The sequence below is a fragment of the Leptodactylus fuscus genome, chromosome 7, assembly GCF_031893055.1.
Source record: "Leptodactylus fuscus isolate aLepFus1 chromosome 7, aLepFus1.hap2, whole genome shotgun sequence".
Classification (NCBI taxonomy): domain Eukaryota; kingdom Metazoa; phylum Chordata; class Amphibia; order Anura; family Leptodactylidae; genus Leptodactylus; species Leptodactylus fuscus.
The window spans coordinates 23,686,704-23,708,372 of record NC_134271.1 but is presented as its reverse complement, the minus strand read 5'-3'; the positions used below and the strand labels follow the sequence as shown (position 1 = coordinate 23,708,372).

Sequence of the window (21,669 nt, the reverse complement as noted above, 5' to 3'; positions counted from 1 at the left end):
AGGTGTGCTGTGAGGAAGGCCCCTCCTGACCCTACTTGCCCATAGTCCTGTACGGACAGAGGTGGTGTTCCTTACCGCCCAGGAATGATGCTGAGCTGTGAGGAACACTCCCAGTACAAGTCTATGGACACAGTAAGTCAGGAATGAGCTACTGACGGTGGGCAGAGATCGGTGACGTAATACCAATACAGATATCTCCAGCCAGGGGGCATATAACAGGGAAACCGGCGCACTGAATTTGGCTTCGGCTTGCTAGCGGTATGTAAAACCGCATGTGCAGGAGGACAAGAAAGGTCCTTTTTAAGCAATATGCTAAAAAGGTTGTACTTCAAAACAAGACGTATCCTCTATCCAAAGAATGGACCCAACTGGGTTGGCCAAGCTCATGCTCACAATGGGGGATGGGATTGGCTTGTGTGTTCTGATTTTCAATGGACTGAAAAACTGAGCTCTGCACCTGTCATCAGTGACCTCCCCCCGAAAAAAACCACAGAGTCAATGATGACTGACGGAAGGTAGTCAGTCTCCAGCTGTCATTTTATCAATTTTCAGTCCATTGTTCTTGTACTATCAAAGTAACTGAAAGACAATGACAGTGTGAACATAGCCTAAGGCTGCTCTTATGCCATACTGGGGTATATAACACATAGTGTGTAGTCAAGAGATACAGGGAGAACATTATATACAATGAGAGCTAGATATAGGGAGAGAAAATCATACCAGAGTACTGGATTCAGTGAACACAACCATGTACTATAAAGACCACAGTAAAGATTAGGAAAGTATTTTGGACCCCAGTGAATGAAGTCGGGCTTCACGTCAACCGCTCTTATATTTTTTTGTATACAGAGCAAATGACTACCAATGTAACCTCTCTTAGATCCACCTCAGCCCCATTCTATGGAATCATTGCTTATGGGCTATCTTGGATGAGATGTTGTGACCGTGTGACACGCTGCGGCCTCTGTGCATTACCACATCCTGACCAAATATGTACCATTGTGAAGTTTGGTACCCCCCCAGTGATATCATAGGGGCGGTCGCAGAGGTCACAGCCACAGCAGTAAATATATATATATATATATATATATATATATATATATATATAGCAATGGGTGGAAAATGGGAAAGCCGCCAACTGGGACACATCAGTCATTTCACTATGTAATCTTATTTGCCTTTAGGTTCGGGTTGTTCCCTCTTTACAGATTGTTCAGAATCTAGGTAGTGAATCCAGGACCATAGCATGATTTTACTACAAGGAGACTACAAATGAAACAGAACTGACACATAAGAACCGCAAGTTGTGCAAATTAGAATAGGTGGGAGCCAGTTATTAGCTGGAGGGATGGGATGGTAGACCGCCCCCCTGAGGAAGTCTCTGGGTAATCGGTGATCCTGTATTGTGAACAAACAATCCGTCCCTATCCGCAGGGAGCCAGGAGCCAAGTCCTCACTATCTAATCAGTTGGGGGTCTGAATGCTGGAACCCCCAGAAACAGGGAGTCTATCAATCAGATGCCTTATCTGTCAATCAGGTGATCCTTCTATAGCTCAGTCTCATTCAGGTGAATAGGACTGAGTTACAATATGAGGCACAGCTGCAAAGCTATGTATGGCACTGTGTCCAGTATATAGAGGAGAGGTCCCGGCAGTCACTTGAGTGATGTGGCTCTTTTGATAAGCTGTGCAACCCCCAATGATCTGATGTTGTTGGCCTATTCTAAACGCAGATCATCAATATAAAAATGCAGGGATATCCCTTAAACTATATATATACATACACTATAGGCAGCACTTGGCGTCCATACCTACAACGCTCTGTAGAATACATATCACTACATTATCCACTCATGTTACTAATACTCACCTGCTATAGGTACATAGCCAACACCTTGCTGGAAGACTGTAGGCATTAACACCACAGGCTGAGGCTGCATCATCATTGTCGCAGGCAGAGACTAAAAGAGAAGGCAATGTACACAGAAGTCAGTTTTTGAAGCGGCCATGACAGAACCCATGACTTTCAATGCAACGGGTCTATTCAGATGCCCCTACTCATGTTCATTTTCAAGGACAAAGATTGCACGTCATTTATTTTGATGCCATGTGAATATACGCATTGAATTCTATATGTTGTCTGCTTTTTGGGGGCATGTGAATAAGCCCTACTTCTGTTCATGACCAGCAGCACATACAAGAATCTACACATTATATAACTTCGCATTAGTCAATCCCGAGTAAGATATTTCATAATAGGATGACACTTCATAGAATGATCCTTTTTCCTCCGCTAGGGTTACAAGTCACTATTATTACACGTATACCTACTGCATTGTGTTATTCATAGATCTGGAAGGATTTCTATGCAAGGAAGTGAAAAGGAAGATTCTGATAGAAAGTCCTTGACGGAGTCTTCGCTTTTCACACAGCCCACGATATACAGATTTATATAGCACAGACAATGCTCGCTGTATAGCGGTCGTACCATTCAGCTGCACCGTGTCCCTGCGTCACTACACAATTAATATTATTTATATAGTACTTATGACTTGTTAGGCTTTGTATTGAATAAGATCTGCTCTTACAGTGTACGACATCACCAAGTTTATCATGCCTTCCTTGTCATCGCCTTGTCTTCCACTCAGACTGAACCATTCGTCCACCACCTTGCCCTCCTTCAGCGTGTCTGGTATAGTAATGTGTGTCCACGCTATGCGGTCATCCATGGAAAAGGCTCTCTGTGAAGAGGTAAGGACAAGTGTCAGACGTAAGAGTTATTTAACAGGTAAGCCCTGCCATTGAGCGGCAAGCACACGGACCCCATTATAGTCTATGGGGTCCATGGGCTTTGACAGCACAGCGCTTGCAATTGTATTCTGTCCGGGGGGGGGGTCCGTGCAAACTCTCCCCAGATGGAGTACATATGCTAGTGTGAACCAACCCTGACATATAGAAGAGCATAATACAGGTGGAAATTGTGAGCCCAGACCACATCACGTTAGGTAGTACATCCACTGTATACATCTGATGGACGGCTCTGATATATACTTTAGACCAGGGGTCAGCAACCTTCAGCACTCCAGTTGTTGAGAAACTACAACTCCCAGCATGCCTCACTCATTCCTACAGTGTGCAAGCGGAGGGGCTTAGTTGCACAAAGGTTGCTGAGCCCTGACGTAGATGGACATATGCTTCGGTATACGCATACAGTGGAATAAGTCACCAACGGCAAAGCTTATAAAGGTCAAAATATTCTCTTGGTCCATTCTCCATCTTGTGGACATATTATATAGAAAAAAATTATTAATAATTAAAATTATATAAAATTTATTTATAGAGGACTTAAAGGGATACTATCAAAAAACACTATTGTATTTTTTCTGCCTACCACGTCAGAATAGTCTTAAAGGGGTTGTCCCATCACAAGGATCCTATCTACACTGCATGTTAATGTGAATGTAAGCGGCGGAGGCGGGGGCGGAGGAGCGAAATAGCAGCATCGCTTCTGCCGCTGCTGGCTTCATGCAGGGCAGGAGCATAGCGATGTTGCAGGCACCTGTGCCAGCGTCTAACACTCCCCGGCATCCGCCTCTCTATTACAGCGGATGCCGGGTCTGTATTCACATTGTGAAGGCTAGACTGGTCTCACTATCTATGAGCGTGAACGCAGGGCCAGCGGCATCTCGCCGCTGGCTTTGCAAATGTAACCCCGCCCACCAATGACGCAACAAAGCCGGAAGACAGAACATTTTACAGCAACGAAGACTGATGAGTATGCGACATGGGAATACCCCTTTAAGAAAGGCCATTCTTCTCCTACCTTTAGATGTCTTCTCCGCGCCGCCGTTCGGTATATAATCTGTCTTTCTTCTGTATGCAAATGAGTTATCCCGCAGCACTGGGGGCGTCCCCAATGCTGTGAGAGAAATCTTTGTCTGGAACGGCCTCTCTTCACGTCTTCTTACGGAGCTGGGTTCAAATTTGTAAGCCTCGGGCCTAGGACAAAACAGACTGCGCATGCCCGCCGGCCAGAAGAAAATGGCTGCTTACACACTAAGGGAGCGTTCACACTACCGTCGGTGTCCGACATGTAGTGTCCGCTCCTAGTGTCCGCTCAAAATCTGTCACGGACACTAGGAGCGGACACTAGATGTGTCCGTGACACCTGTCATTCACTTGAATGGGCATCGGGTGCGTTCTTTTGCACTCCGTGCCCATCCTTCCCTGTCCGCAAGAGAAGATGTCCGACTTCTCAAGCGGACAGAGGAACCCTGCATGCAGGGTTTTTCTGTCCGCTTGAGAAGTCGGACATCTTCTCTTGCGGACAGGGAAGGACGGGCACGGAGTGCAAAAGAACGCACCCGATGCCCATTCAAGTGAATGACAGGTGTCACGGACACATCTAGTGTCCGCTCCTAGTGTCTGTGACAGATTTTGAGCGGACACTAGGAGCGGACACTACATGTCGGACACCGACGGTAGTGTGAACGCCCCCTAAGTGGTCGGCGGGCATGCGCAGTTTGAACCCAGCGCCAGAAGAAGACACAAAGCGAGGTTGTTCCAGACAAAGACAGAGGTGTTGCTGGAGACTTCTCTCGCTGCATTGGGGACGCCCCCAGTGCTGTGAGAGAACTCATTTGCATACCGATGAAAACGGGATTTCCACCGAACGGCGGTGCGTAGAAGACATCTAAAGGAAGGAGAAGAATAGCCTTTCTTAAGGCTATTCCGACGTGATAGGCATAAAAATAATACTATTTTAAATGATAGAATCCCTTTAAGAAGTGGTTCTTCCTTTTTCCATATAGTGCCGGACATCCTTTACCCAATTGCATGGCCCATAAGGGGGAAGCACATTATGAATGTAGAAACTCCCATCAGCTCCTCTCCATTCAGAGGTCTTTTAGTTGGGATGGATCTTTGCCAATGCCATCATGTAACCTAATGGTGCAGCTTCTGCTTACAAACCTCATCAAAAATTTCCAGGTAAAAAGAATCCACTCCCGGTGGGATGGTGCACTGGATCACTTTGTTCCATCGAGGATTTTTGGCTCCATTATGTGCAGTGGGTGTCTCATACACGGCATATCCCAGACGTATTCTGCAGTAAGGATCCATTCGGGTCATACCATAATTCTTTGCTAGCTTGGCCTGGAAAGAAAGTGTGAACAAATAAAGTAGATGTAAAATATTAGTATAGATCAGAACCAAGCAAGTATAGTCAAGGAACCGGCGCTCTCATCCGAGGAGCTTTGTAGCCACCAGGCACAGCGCCACACACTGTATAGTGGCTGAACCTGGTACTACACATGAATCAGTCCCGAACAGGAAAGAGATGCAGTTCTAGGTACCAAGTGGAGGGCGCTGTTCCTGGTAAATGAAACCATCAGGTTTGTGACGGGGTGCTGGGAGTCAGACCCTCACCATCTGATGTCAATCAAATGTAAAGTCCCGGACAACCTCTAAGATGCCGGGTGTTGTGGAACAGGACTTACCTGCACTACTGTGATGCTAAGTCTGCCCATGGTGCCCATTGTTCCAGTGTACTGGAGCTGTTGTGCCGCCTGGGCATCTAACTGGATCTGCTGTTGTTGCTGGGTGGGCGTGATACGCAGGAAGTCTTGGGGTAGATCACCAATGAATACCTGCACAGACAAAGACAAACCGTTTACAAGCTGGACAAGATCAAGAAAGTTAAAGGGGCTTTACCGTAGGATCAAACATGCCGTGTAAGGGGCACGACTACTTTCTGGCAGCTAGGAGGCAAATCCAATGGCTAGCGAGTATCATGTACAATGTCGGTACATGTCCGGTCCCCTGGACAAGCCACTTCCTTCTGCAGAACGGTTGTAGTTTGAGGATGTGACTGAGTAATATCTGGATCCTCTTCTGTTTTACACAAGTTTGTAAAAACCATTTAGACTTCCAGACTAATGTGTAGTTAGAGGTAAGTGACAGCAGGTGTCAGTCTAAACCTGCCCTTCATCTATAGTGTCAGATATTGCTTCAGGCCATGTGGTGTGAACCCTGCAGTAGACTATCAGGGGTAGAGCGAGATGGCAGAACGAGATGGCAGCATTTCTGAGTGATACTACATGGCAGCATCCCTGTGTGATACTATATGGCAGCATACCTGAGTGATACTATATGGCAGCATCCCTGAGTGATACTGTATGGCAGCATCCCTGAGTGATACTATATGGCAGTATTCCTGAGTGATACTACATGGCAGCATACCTGAGTGATACTACATGGCAGCATTCCTGACTGATACGACACTCAGCATATAGTCAACGCAGGCAAGGGAGTGCTCACAAGTCTGTACAAGACGACCAGCGGCAACACCCAAAATGTTCACCGGGACTGACCGCTTCCACCCACAGACGGCTGCAATATCAATACAAATCTCTAGATCCTCTGCTCTATAATAGGGGACTGGTTTAATAAACGCCAAGATTCTGGCGGTTACAGATTACTACGCATTCTGTGATCTCAGACCCCACTGAGCTGACATTCTACGCATGGTCACTGGTGGATAGTCCCTGATTTCTATATACATGTGAGAATACAACTAAATGACCTATACCCAAACCTACCACCAGGTGTCACTCTCCCTCTGCAAAACCAGACCTGATATCAGTAATAGAGATCCAATAAGGAATATGGAATCCTAACCAGATACAAAAACTGGACGACAAAAAATATGGAGTGGGCTCAAAATGCCCGGAGTAGCCTGGCCCTACCCAAAATGTAAAGACGAAGGTGTGCCAACTGTGCCCATACCTCTCAAGTGAGAACGATCGCTGATTCACTTCTCTGTGACATCAGTTTTTAGTTAGTCATCATCCATCGCATGACTGGAGAAGGTGTGAACACAGCCTAACAGCAAGATCCCGTTATCATTGGGACTCAATGGACCCCACTGATGCAAATGTGAACACAGCCTTACTCTGCATTGTGCTGTACCTCTGTTATTCCTCCAGTAACTTATGTTACCACTTGGGGTTGTGTCTATGTTTAGTCTCTCACTATGTGATCAGTGCGAATAACATCCAACTGTATAGAGATGGTAACACCGAGGAGGAACAACAGAAAGCAGATACATCAGGAGGGGCGAGGGGTTCACTTTCAGCAACAGGTATCATAGGAGCCGTAGTATAATAAGTGCAGCCGCCATGACACAGTAGACTGTAGAGATAGCATCTGCTGGACACACAATTGTGATAGAATCAGCAATAAAACTGCGGCTTCAGCAACATCAATGTAATTGCAGCTAATGAAATGGGAAGCAGTAACTGCAATCATTGATAAAAGGGTCATATATCAAAAATGAGAACCTCGGGGCGCTTCATACCAGACGTCCCCTGCTGTATCACTGGCTCTGGAGATTAGGAGTCATCTGCCTACACTTTCGGCACATGGCTGGTAAGGAGAACCTACAGCGCTGGCATTGCTGAGGACAAGAAAGGGATTTAAAGGGATCTATCAGAAAAGGGATAAGGATACTACTAGTACTAATACTAGTGTGAACAGGATGTTATAGACACATGCTGCAATTCAGGCACCACTATAAACCAGTCATGATGGCTGCCATCTTGGTTTCTGCTTAAAGGGAACCTATCATTGGATACCCTTTTTTTCCAACTAACACACAGGAATAGCCTTAAGAAAGGCTATTCTTCTCCTACCTTTAGATGTCTTCTCCGCGCTGCCGTTCGGTAGAAATCCAGGTTTTCTTCAGTATGCAAATGAGTTCTCTCGCAGCACTGGGAGCGTCCCCAATGCTACGAAAGAAATCTCCATATTCTTCTGGAACGCTCTCTTTGTGTCTTCCTCTGTCCCGGGTTTCAATCTACTAGGCCTCAGGCAGAGCTGACTGCGCATGCTCAGGCCACAAGAAAATGGCCGCTTACACCGGCTTACTGTGTAAGCGGCCACGTACAGTCGGCCCTGCCCCAGGCCTAGTAGATTGAAACCCAGGACGGAAGAAGACACGGGGAGACCCCATTCCAGAAGAAGATGGAGGCGTCGCTGGAGAGTTCTCTCGCAGCATTGGGGACACCCCCACTGCTGTTTGAGCGCTGGGGACCGCCCCCAGTGCTGCAAGAGAACTCATCTGCATACCGACGAAAACCAGGATTTTTACCGAACAGCGGCGTGGAGAAGACATCTAAAGGTAGAAGAATAGCCTTTCTTAAGGCTATTCCTACGTGATAGGCAAAAAAAAAAGGGTACCCAATGATAGGATCCCTTTAAAAGTCAAGACAAGTCATTTACAGTTATGCCACGCCCCCAGGTGAAGTCTGGAGCGTGCTCAGTGCTGCTCAGAGAGGGCTGGCCAGTGATAGGATTATCTAATACAGCTAAAGCAGAACATTTTCCATATTATCTATTGCTCAATGACCTAGTACAAAGGTCTTCACTTTCGCTTGTATTGTTCCGGCAGCGAGCGCGTTTATCTCGTCTCATTCACTGGTTATTACCTTTAGTCTTCCATTACAAGGCTGCCCTATGATGCAGATAACCATCACCTGCGCTGTACACTACAAGAAACCTCATACAACTGACAACCCAATGGATTATAGGCAGAGCGGTGAAGTCGGGAGCCCAACACCAACTCCGACTCCTTCACAAATGGCTTATAGCGCTGAAAACAGGATCACATGGCAAGCTGTCCACCAATCAAGGGATAGAAGAGGATACAAGGTCTTAACATATGTGAGGGGTAAAGGGTCAGGCTGCTGCAAGAGGGGTACAAGCGTAAGGGTGGTCTTACTTGTCTGATACTTGCCAAAAATAAGGCAGAACATCAAAAGTTGAAGATTCACCATTTTCTATTTGGTAATATACAGTGAATGTCAGGCTGGAGATCCATACATGGGTCTGGTCATATCTATACATGTACGAACTGTATATAAGGTTCTTCCACCAGTAATGGTACCTTGGTGGGAAAGTCCACAGGACCATGACGTACAGAGGAAGCTTTGGGCTGGCCGTACCCATAAGACAGCTATACATACACAAGCCTGTATACCTTCTCAATAGATCTCTAATGGATTTCAACACGCTGACACTACTCTCTCCATTTCTGCCATTGGGGGGAAAGTCACAAGGCCCCATACACATTAAATGGTCGGTGAATACCGCGGGAATTTGCTAATAGGGTCAACGCATATCTAATATTTATGGCCACTCACAAGCAGAGATTTGTTAGAAGAGTCAACCAATTTGTGGCCAAACCAATGAAGCAATGCAGAGATAATCATCTTTTTATGGATATATAAGACATTCTGTAAGTGCACTGGGGGCGGACCCGTTTTGTCTGAAGTGCCTACAGACTGCCCTGATGGAGGCAGAGGCTGGAAATGTCATTCACGGCTACAGAGGTGACGATTCCAGTGCAGAGGGGGAGCACTTGGTCTGTCGGCCAATCTGGTAAATCAGGCCCCGCCCTCGATGCACTTGCAGGCATAAAATCTCTGCAATGCTTCATTGGTTTGGGGCCACAGAGGTACACATTGGACCCTATATGGCAATTATTGATTTGGGAGGCATTTTGACCCTTAGACATGAGATTAACACATCCTAAGCGGTCGACTCCAGAAGACAACCCCTGTCCATATGTCCTAATAAAGTATATGGACATTTACAGAGGGGCTGCTCAGCTTAGGACCCCACGAAGACCAATAACAGAGCTGCTCAAGTTCTGGCAGGATCAAGACCTCTTTGTAGAACATGGATGGCCATTTATCATCGGACGGTCCTGCCTCTGGCCTTTACCCAGCAAAATCCACCATTTGTTGGGTGCGGCAGAAATAGGTCCAGATAACCATCAAAAACCTAATTTTGCAAGGTGCCGTCTCTGAGACAACCCCTTTAAACGTCACTGAGAGGTTTTCAGCGTAAGACTCTATAAACATTGGAAACCCTGTACAAACAGTGACTATCCCTCGGGGTAGAAAGCAGGATAGTCACAGCACACGCTAGAACACCAACACCTCCCCCCCCCCCCCGAAAACAACACCATAAGAAATCATTTCTTCATATAAAACCAAAGTGTACAGGCACAAGGAGGTGGTCTATCCCAAACCCACTCCAAAAGAGCAGCCAATGTTCCCAATCCTCTGAGGTACAGAAATTGGCAAGGGTGGAGGATCAGTGGTGCGCCAACATGGGGCTTAAGTGAATATTATTTAATGGGGTTGTCCCATCAGAGGACCACTTTCAGAATGTGTCCCCCCCCCTCCAAGACTATCAGGTCTTGGCACGCTGGTAAAACGTAGACATTGCCAAGGGTAGTCAGTCAGCAACGAATAATATAAGCTGCTGCAGTCTGCCAGAAGGGAAGGTAGACCCTATAGGTTCTGCTTAGAGCGACTCCATCAACATCCATAGAGGCTGATGCAAAATATGTCCAGCATAAGGTGATCCAATATGTACCCCAATAAACCTCTGCTAATAGTCTTACCCTCCACAGATTTCGCTAGTCCTCCACGATAAGCAGAGTCTTGTATCGGCCACTAAGAGAAGCGACTGCTCACGCTCACGTCCTCACTACAACATGTTGACTTCCGTATGTAAAATCTCAGCAGCCTTGCGGTCACAACACAGAGGGAGGAATGCGGTGCTGCGGTATGTAAGGTGTGGACGACGGCCTCAAACCCACCCAGGCAATGGTTAATGAGGAAACTATGCCGACAAGTGGTTTTTCAAGTATACAAAAGACATAAAAGTAATGTGAGTAACGCACTTAGTATCAGGGTTACACAATTGGGTGACAAGATAGAGATAAAGGATTTTTTTATTATATTTTTTTTTTTTTTTGGGGGGGGGGGGTGTATCAAACAGAATAATATGAAGTCTCATGAAGTAGATAACAGCAGTGTTCACCCTCCATGGTTATGACTGGGGTTAACCTCCAATTTGGGCTGGCTCACGTGACCAGAACCAGCACCCCAGTGGCTCCCCCTTCCCTCCACTTTAGAGGATAAGACGTCTAACGGTAATTTCCTGAAAAATAATAAAATAAGCAGGACTTATGTAGCCGATCCCCTGAAGTTTCTGGCGAGGCTGCGGAGGCCAGTGATATGTCTACAACCTAACACCAGTCCTATAGCGCAATAAACAAACACTGGTGCGGAGCTGCAGCGGCGCTGAAAAGAAGGGAGATATAGAAAAGTACTGCTTTATTTTTTATTTTTTTTTTTATAGTTTTATACAATTTTGCAACACTTACTGATTTACTTCCTTGATCCTGGACAACCCCTTTGTAGAAATGTAAGACTATAGGTTTACTCTTTATTTACCTATTACAGAGGACAGACAGATAGAGAGATAGATAGATAGACAGATAGACAGACAGACAGACAGACAGACAGACAGATAGATAGATAGATACTATATTCACATGTGGGAGCGAAATCCAATTAATCAGATCAATACTAGGGTACGCGATGACAGTCACCCCAAAATAGACAGACCAGGTAATGTTTATGGCCAGATAACTTTGCATATGTGGCAAAGCAGCATAAGAGGATATAGCCAAATGATCCGTAAAAGAAACCAATATCTATCTATGATGGCCCCTCTGTCCTGACAAACCAGTCTGCCCAGTCTCCATAGAACAATCTAGACCGAAAATTTAGCAGATGCCATACCTCCCAATCGTCCCGATTTCCGCGGGACATTCACGATTCTGGTGACATGTCCCGCGGTCCCGGTTGGAGGGAGGTATGTCCCGATTTCAACTCAGATCTGCGTCCAGAGGACGCAGATCTGAGTTGAACACATACGCGGCTGAAGCAAGGAGCTAACACAGGTCAGGTCCTTGCTTCGCCGCTGAACGCCGCCTACTGGCCTGTAGACGAGATGTGATGACGTCACATCGCGTCTACAACTGTGCGCCAGTGAGAAAGAGAACGGAGTGCAGAGTGCAGCGGGGGAACGAGGAGAAGTGTAATGTGGAGGTGGAACGTGAAACTGGGGACAGATGGAGGAGAGGACGACATGACACCGGAGGCAGAGATGGAGGGGACATGAATCTGGGGGCAGAGATGTGGGGACATATAATTTAAGGGTGACTGTAGGAGGATTATACTGTGTGCGGGCACATGAAAAATTAATGAGAATGGGCGGAGTCAACACAAAAGTAGGTGGGGCTAAATTTACGTGCGCCGCACATTTTGTCCCTCTTTCGGTTCTTCAAAAGTTGGGAGGTATGCAGATGCCCTAATCCAAAGGTGCATTTCCAAATTGCACAAGGCTCATGCATTATGTACAATGTATTATTATAATGAGCAAGTCACTGACTAATCCATTGGGGTATGGACATTTTTTGATAAGAATAGTAGTGCCCTCCCCTGCTATTAAAGATGTCTAAGCTACTATAAAAGCTTATCAGATTTCATTAGGCAAGCGTACAGAGGCCTGCGGGCCACAAGCGCACAGACAATAACTTTTACTTGGTTTACTTTAGTCTGTCCCTTTAACTTGCCCTTGCCCTGTGTATCTAACAAACAGCTCTGATAAGAGGCGGCCAGCGATAATACTTATACATACAGTCCATGAGAACAAGGAAATGGTTTACAATAACAAGTGGCCCAGGAGTGCTACAAGTGCTTAAAGGGATTGTCCAGAGAAATTCAATGACCCACTTGTATACCAGGTCATGTGATCCAGAAACGTTAAACTTCCATTCTGGTTCTGATACTGGGTCATTGATATTGTGGATGGTGTGAAGAATGATAGATGGCAGTCAGAGGAGTCGGAGTTGGTGGTTTGGCCTACGGCTCCACATTCCTGTTAGACGTGTTACTCATGGCTGATAGATAAAAACCACAACCACTTCTTTAGTGTCTATAAGCAAGTGTCACTTTCATCCATTGTACCCAACGTTGTCACCTTCGAGGTCTCAGACACATCGCGTTCCTCTTCCTCCGTCTTGCCCTCTGTTGTGCGGTGAGATAGTCATTTTTTTGCCGCAGGAAATATAAATAGGTTTTGGGCCCAATTTGACACAATCATTGTACGGCCGCGCAGCTACGACATTGCCAGCTCTTTTAGGACTAGTTATAGGCTAAACGCTGTGTGACGTCTTTACAAAGGACTGAGCTCTACCTGCTGGGAGAAAACGACTTACGGGCTCGTGCGCCTTTGTTCTGTGCTGACTCGCGACTGCAGCTCTGTAGGGTAATAAATACACTTGACAGGAAGGTCATTGAAAGGGCCATTTCCCTTTTTTTCTCCAGATTATTTGCCCGCTCTGTGCCAAGGGACAAAAAACATCAAATCACTGCTTAGGATGCAGCTCTGTGTCATCTACAGGATGTTGAAGGGGTTGCCGGAGTGCAAAAAGGCTAAAAAAGGGTCACCAATCTCCTGCCGATCCGGTGCTGCCATTTTCTAGGTTACCTACTAGTTCCTTCTCCACACACAGGAAGTGACGGCCAGGCGATCACTGATCGCACCGGTGACCCACCTCAACTCGTGGGAACCACTTCCTGTGTGACAGAGACCAGCAGGGAACCTGGAAAGCAGTGGAACGGAGCGTAAGGGAATGAGTGAGGCGAGTATTGCTTTCTTTAATTTACTTTTTTAACCCAATCTGTGACCTACTAAAGACTCAAGATGAGTGGAGAATATGGAGAAACTACTTCACTATCCAACATCATGGTAGACATCAAATGAACAAAAGTAGCACCTACTTTACAAGGGGGAATTGCTATATATATATATATATATATATATATATATATATATATATATATATATGCAATAGCCTAATATATTACACGGCCTAAAGAGGAAGCTTCATGTGTTGTAAGATAAGGCCCTCCATCTAAGACAACGCTTCCCTTCAAAGTACAATACTACAAAAGGATACTGGCATGGAAGAAGGTGGGGATAGAGGGGTGTTAGAGCAATCCTCGGCACCCTTTAAAGATGCGGAGCTGTGATGTCGACCCCTATGTCAGTGCAGGGATATCAGTAGCCAAAACTATGGGTAGTATCATACCTACTAGCATACCATCCTGCCTGGTAAATCTGGCCAACGCAAGGACCTGAAATCTCTATGATGGCCCTCTCCCTACTGTAAACACATGCATGCTTGGCTATACCAAGTATGGTTGGCTGGGGGGGGGGGGGGGAGTCATAAAGGACAAATATTAGGTCAGTCACGGAGTGTATGAAGTCTTCAATGAATAGGTTCCCTCTAAGGCCGGGTTCACACAGGGATTTTTTTATTTTTACGCTGAAGCCGCCTTAGAATCCGGTCTGAAAAAAAAATGCCTCCCATTGACTTCAATGGAAGCTGGTCACTTCTTTTTTCCGTGAACGGTTTTGTGCCGGTTGCGGAAAAAAAGAAGCAACCTGCCCTCTCTTGCCGCAGATTCCGCGGTGGACACCTCCTTCCTGACTAGGCCCATTCAACCCGAAGGGGAATGATGCGACTGGATGCCGTTCCAGTCTTTTGACCAGATTCTGAGGCGGCCTCCGCGTCAAAATCCAGTCCAAAAATCCCTATATGAACTCACCCTTCAGGTATGTTCACACGGAGTGGAGTGGATTTTGACACAGAATCCGCCTCCCATTGACTTCAATGGGAGACGCTCGCTTCTTTTTTCCGCTAGCTAGTAGCAGAGACAAGAAGCGAGTTGCCCTATCTTGCCACGGATTTCGTCCACGCACGATGTCCATTGCCGCGACTGGATACACTGCACCGGCATCCCGTCGCGGCTAGCCGCACAGAAACGTTCATATGCGGAATGCAAATTCCACCGTGTGAACATACCCTTTGACTTCTACCTGCTGCTCAATCCTATGAAAAGCAAAAAAAAACACAAAACAACAAACAAACAAAAAAAAGCTGCGGTTGAACTTCCTATATATTTCCAATTCCCTTTGGACGGTAGCCATTTTTCGCTTTACCTCAAACAACTGCAACAAAACCAAGCTGCATTTCCATAATAAGATAAGATAATTCTTTAATAGTCCCACATTGGGGAAATTTCAGATGTGGGGTCTTAGCCTAATACACATTGCTTTACCCTACAAAATGGCCGCTCGTACTTGTGAGGAGGTGTCGGGATCAGCCACATTGAGCTCGCTCATCCTTCCACTCCGTGCAGCCGATTAATAGGGTCTGGTCCCAGGCTCTCGGATTTTATTATCGTACGTGCCTTCAGGCGCAGTGTATGCTTCGGTGTGACGTATAAATGGCACGTCGCTGCAAATTGTGCATTTTACAGTCTGCTAAATTAGATAATTTCCCCTGAATCGGTGGGTGACAAACACCGTAATTATGACACAATCCGCTTGAATTGGTAAATGTAACAGGGAAGCCGTACAGTGATCATTACTGCAGGAGCGGAAATTTTTTTTCTTTCCCAATTTATCTTTTCAGAGTAGAAAAGAAATGATCAGTTTACACCAAATCGCTAATTTGGGCAGTAACGATATTTAAATTAACCGTGCGCGTGCCAATCCCATGGCAGTGACGAGGCCTTCTTAAAGAGGATCTGTCACCGCTCCCGACACGTCTTTTCTTAGAATTCTTCGTTCCTCTGTTAAGGGTAAGTTCATACGGGTTTTTTTGGTCCGGAGGCTGCCTCAGGTTCCGGACCAAAAGCTGGGTAACCTCAACTGAAAGCCAATGCACTGCACCGGCATCCAGTCGCGCACTCCGCTCTGGATTAGCCCCAATGAATGGGCCTAGTCAGGAGGAGGGAGAGTCTTCAGGCCGAATCGTGAGGCGACTCGGACTGAAGAATGAACATCTCGCTTCTTTTTTTCTGGGAGCCGGAACAAATGGCTCCTGGAAAAAAGACCTGAGCAGCTCCCATTGATTACAATGGGAGCCGTCTTTTTGGTCAGGATTTTGAGGCGGATATGAACTTACCCTTATTCCTCCTGGAATATATGAATATAATAACAGCTGGGCGTACCTGTTGGGTGTGAACCTGCACACACTGACACTGTCCTATCTTAGGCTAAGGGCTAGTTCACCGCCTGGCTTATTTTGGTCCTGAAAAAAAAACGCTTCCTAATTAGAAAGCTGTTTTTTGACCTCGAGGCGTTTTTAGGAGCATTTTCTGGAGCAGTTTTTGGTAAAAACTGCCTCAGAAAACGCCAGGCAGTGTTCCCCTTCCGTAAAGTGAATGGACTGTAAAAAAAACCGCTAAGGGCTCATTCGCACGGGGGTCCCACGGGAGGCAGTGGGGCAGGTTTTGACCATATTTTGACTCGGGGAGCCAAGTCACAATATGGTCAAAACCCGCCTGCCACGATGTTGCGGTCGCGGCTTCCCCCACTCCGGAGTCGGCTCAAATGAATGGACCGACGCTGGAGGTTGCGGAATCCACCTGAAGAAAGGGCAGCTCGCTTCTTTTTTTCCCCGTTATCGGCAGTTGCCAATAGCAGGAAAAAGAACGCTAGTTGTCTCCATAGACCACCATTGTAAAGGGGCGGATTATGACATGGATTCCGCTGTCAAAATCCGCCCCTTTGGCCTCGTCTGAACTAGCCCTAAGCGTTTTCAGTCGCGTTTTTTTGCAAAAAACAAAACACTAGGAGTTTTTCGCCTCCCATTCACTTCTATTGCTTTCCTCAGGCAGAATCTGCCTGAAGAAAGGTCATGCTGCTTCTTTTTTCTACTAGCAGAAAAAAACTGCTAGCAGAAGAAAAAAAAAAAGCTAGCAGTCTACATAGACCACCGTTGTATGGAGGCAGATTTTGAGGCGAAATCTGCTGTCAAAATATGCCTCATATGAAGTTCACACGGAGATTTTTGGTCCGGAACCTGAGACGGCCTCCACCTCAGGTTCCGGACCAAGAGCTGGGTAGCTGCGACTGAAAACTGGTGCACGGCATCCAGCCTCACTCTCTGGATTAGGCCCAATGAAAGGGCCTAGACAGGAGGAGGGAGTGTCTTCAGGTTGAATCGCGAGGCGACTCCGCCTGAAGAATGAACACCTCGCTTCGGCTCCCGGAAAAAACTCCTGAGCGGCTCCCATTGATTTCAATGGGAGCTGTCTTTTTGGGCAGGATTTTGAGGTGGATGCGGCCTCAAAATCCTGACCAAAATACCCTGTATGAACTCAGCCTTACTGTGTAGGGACACAAACCCCTAATTGACATTTTATTTATACATATTCCAGGCTGAATAACAGAATGCAGATTTATGAGAAGAGATGCTTGTTATTTAGTAGACGGCAGGAGGGGTGACAGGTCCTCTTTAATATTCTTCTCAAAGTGACACTCGCAAAGCTCTCCTTGTTTGTTAAACATAATTAACTTTCAGGATGAAAATCCCTTAATCCTTGAGTATATTACAGTCCAAGGAGCCGATGACGCCTCTGTCAAGGATACACACTAAATGTTTTATTTCGGAGGCGCGGCGTTTCTCACATCGGACATAGACACTATTAAGAAGCAGCATTTCAATATCCATCACAAGTTTACGGATAGAAGTAAACCCTATACAAGAAAAAAAAAATACGACCCACCTTATTAAGGTCCTTCTGCTCCAGTCCGGCCAAAAGCGATGACATCATAGTCATCATTCACAAGCCCAATCAGCCAATCACTAGCCTCAACTATTATGTCTGAACGACCGACTGGTAAGCGGCAACATGAGCTGTGAATGTGACGCCATCACTTCTGGTCCGACTTCTATCAGCATATGGACAGTGATATGCTTAGAGACCTAAGAGTGAGTTCACACAGTGTAATTTTAGTGTAAAAAATTTTTTTTTAAAAACTCCAAATTCCGGCCAGAGGCGAAGGCCCAACATGGCTGCCGGAAAAAACGTGACGTCAACGCATTGCGGTTCTTCCTGCAGCGCTTTAGACAGAGTTTGCCGAGGTTTCCTCTGAGGACTTTCTGTTTCAATTATACCTATAGGGAAACCGCCAGTATTTCCGTAGGTATAATTGACATGCAGTGATTCCCTAGAACACGGCGGGTTTGGAAATCGCAGTGTAGTTTTTACCGTAAAGTAGGCATGGGATTTGCAAAAAAAAAATAAAACCATACAACATATACTAGAGTCACACTGCTGTCAGCCTACCCACTGACCAATAAGCCATATAGGCAGACCACTACAACAACGGTCACATACGGAGATCTCACTAACCATACATTTTTGGTTTCGGCCATTTTGGTGATTTTTAAAGGTCACCCTAGACACTGCTAAAATAACAAAGGAAATTACACAGCCACCACTGCCAAATAGCTGCAGTGGTCACCTTTGTGGTGTCACATGTCATCACTAGATCAAGAAGTGGAGTCCAGCATTGTAAACATCTACATACAATTTAACACAACCTGCCGCCATTTTGCAAGATATTTTCGGTCGCACAACATGCCGAGAGCATCCCAAGAAGAACACAGCTCGTATCAGTCACCATTCGATGCAACATTTACGCCATAATTTTTACTTTCTATAATGGTGTGTATACATAGTATTGTCGGGTAATGTAAGATAATGCGCTGTATACTGGATAGGATAAGTAAAGTTCGTTCCATCCAATCACTGCAATCCGTATCCCTCATATAGTATTTTAGGGGGTAAAAATAGAATTCACTTTGACTTCTGGAAACAACATTGAAGGTATCATCATGTACTAAGAATATAAAATGCAATTTACATAATAACCTGTTCTGGCGGCCAAGACACAGACACTGCCATCCCAAACCTTATCTGACCTATTTGGCAAGCCCATGCAAAATGCTGACACGGTGCAGGCAGTAGGTTTGGCTACATTGTTAATGAAGGAGGATTTGGGAACGTAGGAACGCCTAGAAGTAATGATATACAGTACTATATACTGAAGGGGCCTCCCCATCTCAGAATGTATAGCGTATCTATAGGATATGCCATAGGTCCTGATAGATTTGGGTTCCACCTCAATAATAGAGGACCGCCAACCCTCACCCTGCAACTACTGTCAATGGAGAGGGACCAGAGTGGAGTACAGAACTCCTATAGAGAGCCATGTGTGCGCCCATCTCTCCAAATACAGTGACCAAAGCAAGGGGATCCCTGACCCAGTCTCCTAGGAGGTGCCAATCCCAAAGGTTACTGTCATAACAATAAGTCTCTCTAGCCCGGAAAGACTTGTATCCGAAAAACAGGGCGCGTTTAAAGAGATATTATTAGGACAACCTATTCTTAGGTTTAAGGATTTCTATTTATGGGTTTATAGCATTTGGCGTTTCTTAATCACACACTACACTGGACACAGCCATTACTCTTCTGCTTTGGCATCATCCCCTGTACAGCTGATCGGTGCAGGATCCGGGTATTGAACGCCCACTGATGATCTATCCATGTTCTCAGTATTGGAAGACTGCATTGTTTTTATATGTAGTATGCTGCACACGCTCAGATTATAGGAGGTTTTTGCTTTATGCGCATATATATATATATATATATATATATATATATATATATATATATATATCTCGACAAATATTACATGGCCTCTATTTCAGCATCTTAGATAGCACAAGATCTTGTAGACCCTATACGTAGACACTTGGGGAATATATGGGCTTTCTCCTCCACCTATTATTTTTAAAGTGTGCTTTGTGTACAAGCCCCTGCAGTGAAGAGGTAAATGGGTAGCGCTCAGTATATGATCATAGCCCTGGGTTCGAATCCTGCCAAGGACATCTGCAAGGAGTTTGTATGTTCTCCCCATGTTTGCGTGGGTTTCCCCCCCACACGCCATAGACATACTGATAGGGAATGTAGATGGTGAGCCCTGTATGGGACAGTGATGGTCATGGCTGTAAAGTGCTGCGGAATATGATGGCGCGATACAAGTAATCATACTAATCATAGCCTTGGAACCATTTGAGTAGAGGGTACTTGGTTTATGAATTATTATTTTTTTTTTCCTATCAGTACGTCTTTGTAGAATGAGAGGAAATCCACGCAAACATGGGGAGAACATACAAACTCCTTGCAAATGTTGTTCCTGGCGGGATCGGAACCCAGGACTCCGGCGATGCAAGGCTGCAGTGCTAATCACTGAGCCCCCTAGTTTATGAATTATGAGAATTCCTGCCCTAAGGGAAGCCAGTGTATTATACAGTAAGTGACTGTACTGAGTAGATCGAGCCCTTTCATCGAGGAAGGAGGAAGTACAGGTCACGTGCGGGTTCTTAGACAATCATTAGAGATCATGTGGCTGGACTTTCTTCACTCGGGGGCTCTCACATGGCTGCTTAGTGTTCGGTCATAGCTTTGTGGGCGCTGTGATGTCATTTATATCAGTAGGGCAAGAAATCCAACTCTCCGCTATCTACTCCCTTTCTGGGGAACATCTCAGGTCGACATCTAATGGGGGATCCCTGAACAGGTTACTCAATTGAGAAGCACCGCCCTAGGGTGCACTTGGCTTAGGGCTCCTGGACACCCACTACAGACATTAGTTTGATGTGCATTTTGTGTCGGTCTTGCATTGGTAATAATATACAATCACAGAACACAAAGACTTGCCCTGAGAAGTCACTGCAAACATGGATCTTCAAATGTGTCCTCTATACAGACCATGGTGGTCGCAACGTACCCTAAACCCTGTGGGATAAGCACAGATTTCCATGCCAGAGTGTCCATTAAAGGGGGTGTCCATATATATTTTATTTAATTGATGACTTATCCTAATGATCAGCTAATGTTTGAAGGAATCTCAGCACTTGCCCATACCCGGTGACCTCCTCATGGTGAGCGTCAGGTGATTCATAGTGACTGTGTCATGTCGTACAGGAATGAATGGATGAGTGGTCGCACATGCTCAGTAGCGCTGCACTCACATAGGAGATGGATGAGGTCCCCAGTAGTCAGACCCCCAGTGATCAGTCATCCTATCTAGTGGGTCAGCTGTCATTATGGAAACCCCCTTTAATAGAAGGGTGCAGGGTCCCAGATTACATTGGGACACAGCTGTGTCCTGTCATTACTATACAATCACTGCACCATATTGTAGATGACATGACAGGCACTGTGGAACTACAAATCCCAGCACAGCCACCACACGATGTAATGAGCAGCATGCTGGGACTTGTAGTTCCCCAGCAGTCCCCCCACCCCCCGGCTCTCACCGGTCCCCGATGCGTGCTGACACTGGTCGCCATGGTTTTCGGGCGGCTCCTGTCTCCACTCTGCTCTCCTCTCCTCTCTCGGACACTTCCTGTTATGCCTGCTCCGTCTGACATATGGTCACATGATCCGGATTGGTGCGCAGGCGTAGAACTGCAGCGGAGGGGGTCAACAATAACTTTATGTGCACGGACAGTGGCGCCGCTGTGGACAGCAGGAGTGTGACTAGGTAGTAGTCGTGGTCAATGTCGTGATAAGCAGGTGTATATCGGTGACATGTAGTGTTGTGATGATGGAGGGTTACTTATGGCAAAGTTTCCCTGGTACTCTGCATGCCATGGCCGCTTGTGGTGTAATATGGTGTATTCTGGCACCTGAGGCGTTGTTCACAGGGTCTTCCCGCCATATTAACAGGGACCAGAGTTATTTGGAGGAGTTTACTATCATCATGAGGGGAATACAATGAAGCGATATGAGCCAATGGGGTTAGTCATGTGACGGCTCCTGCAAAAAGCCAAAACTTCAAATTAATCTCAAAATGCAAATGTGAACAGAGTCT

At 46.0% G+C, this 21,669-nt stretch overlaps 1 protein-coding gene across 2 annotated transcripts in view; it reads right to left on the bottom strand.

The window, feature by feature from the left end:
• Positions 1 to 21,229, bottom strand: part of TOLLIP (toll interacting protein) — a 31,021-nt gene extending 9,792 nt beyond the window's left edge. The window contains exons 1-5 of one of the 2 annotated variants that reach the window (XM_075281411.1): positions 21,113 to 21,229; positions 5,499 to 5,648; positions 4,972 to 5,154; positions 2,589 to 2,741; positions 1,871 to 1,961 (exon numbers count right to left, since the gene is read on the bottom strand). In XM_075281411.1, coding sequence (XP_075137512.1) covers positions 1,871 to 1,961; positions 2,589 to 2,741; positions 4,972 to 5,154; positions 5,499 to 5,648; positions 21,113 to 21,226 — 691 coding nt within the window. In that variant the 5' untranslated portion in view covers positions 21,227 to 21,229. Of the gene's footprint in view, positions 1 to 1,870; positions 1,962 to 2,588; positions 2,742 to 4,971; positions 5,155 to 5,498; positions 5,649 to 10,471; positions 10,602 to 21,112 lie in introns of those variants that run through there. The other variant, XM_075281412.1, reaches the window with a different exon arrangement.
• Positions 21,230 to 21,669: the final 440 nt, after the last annotated feature.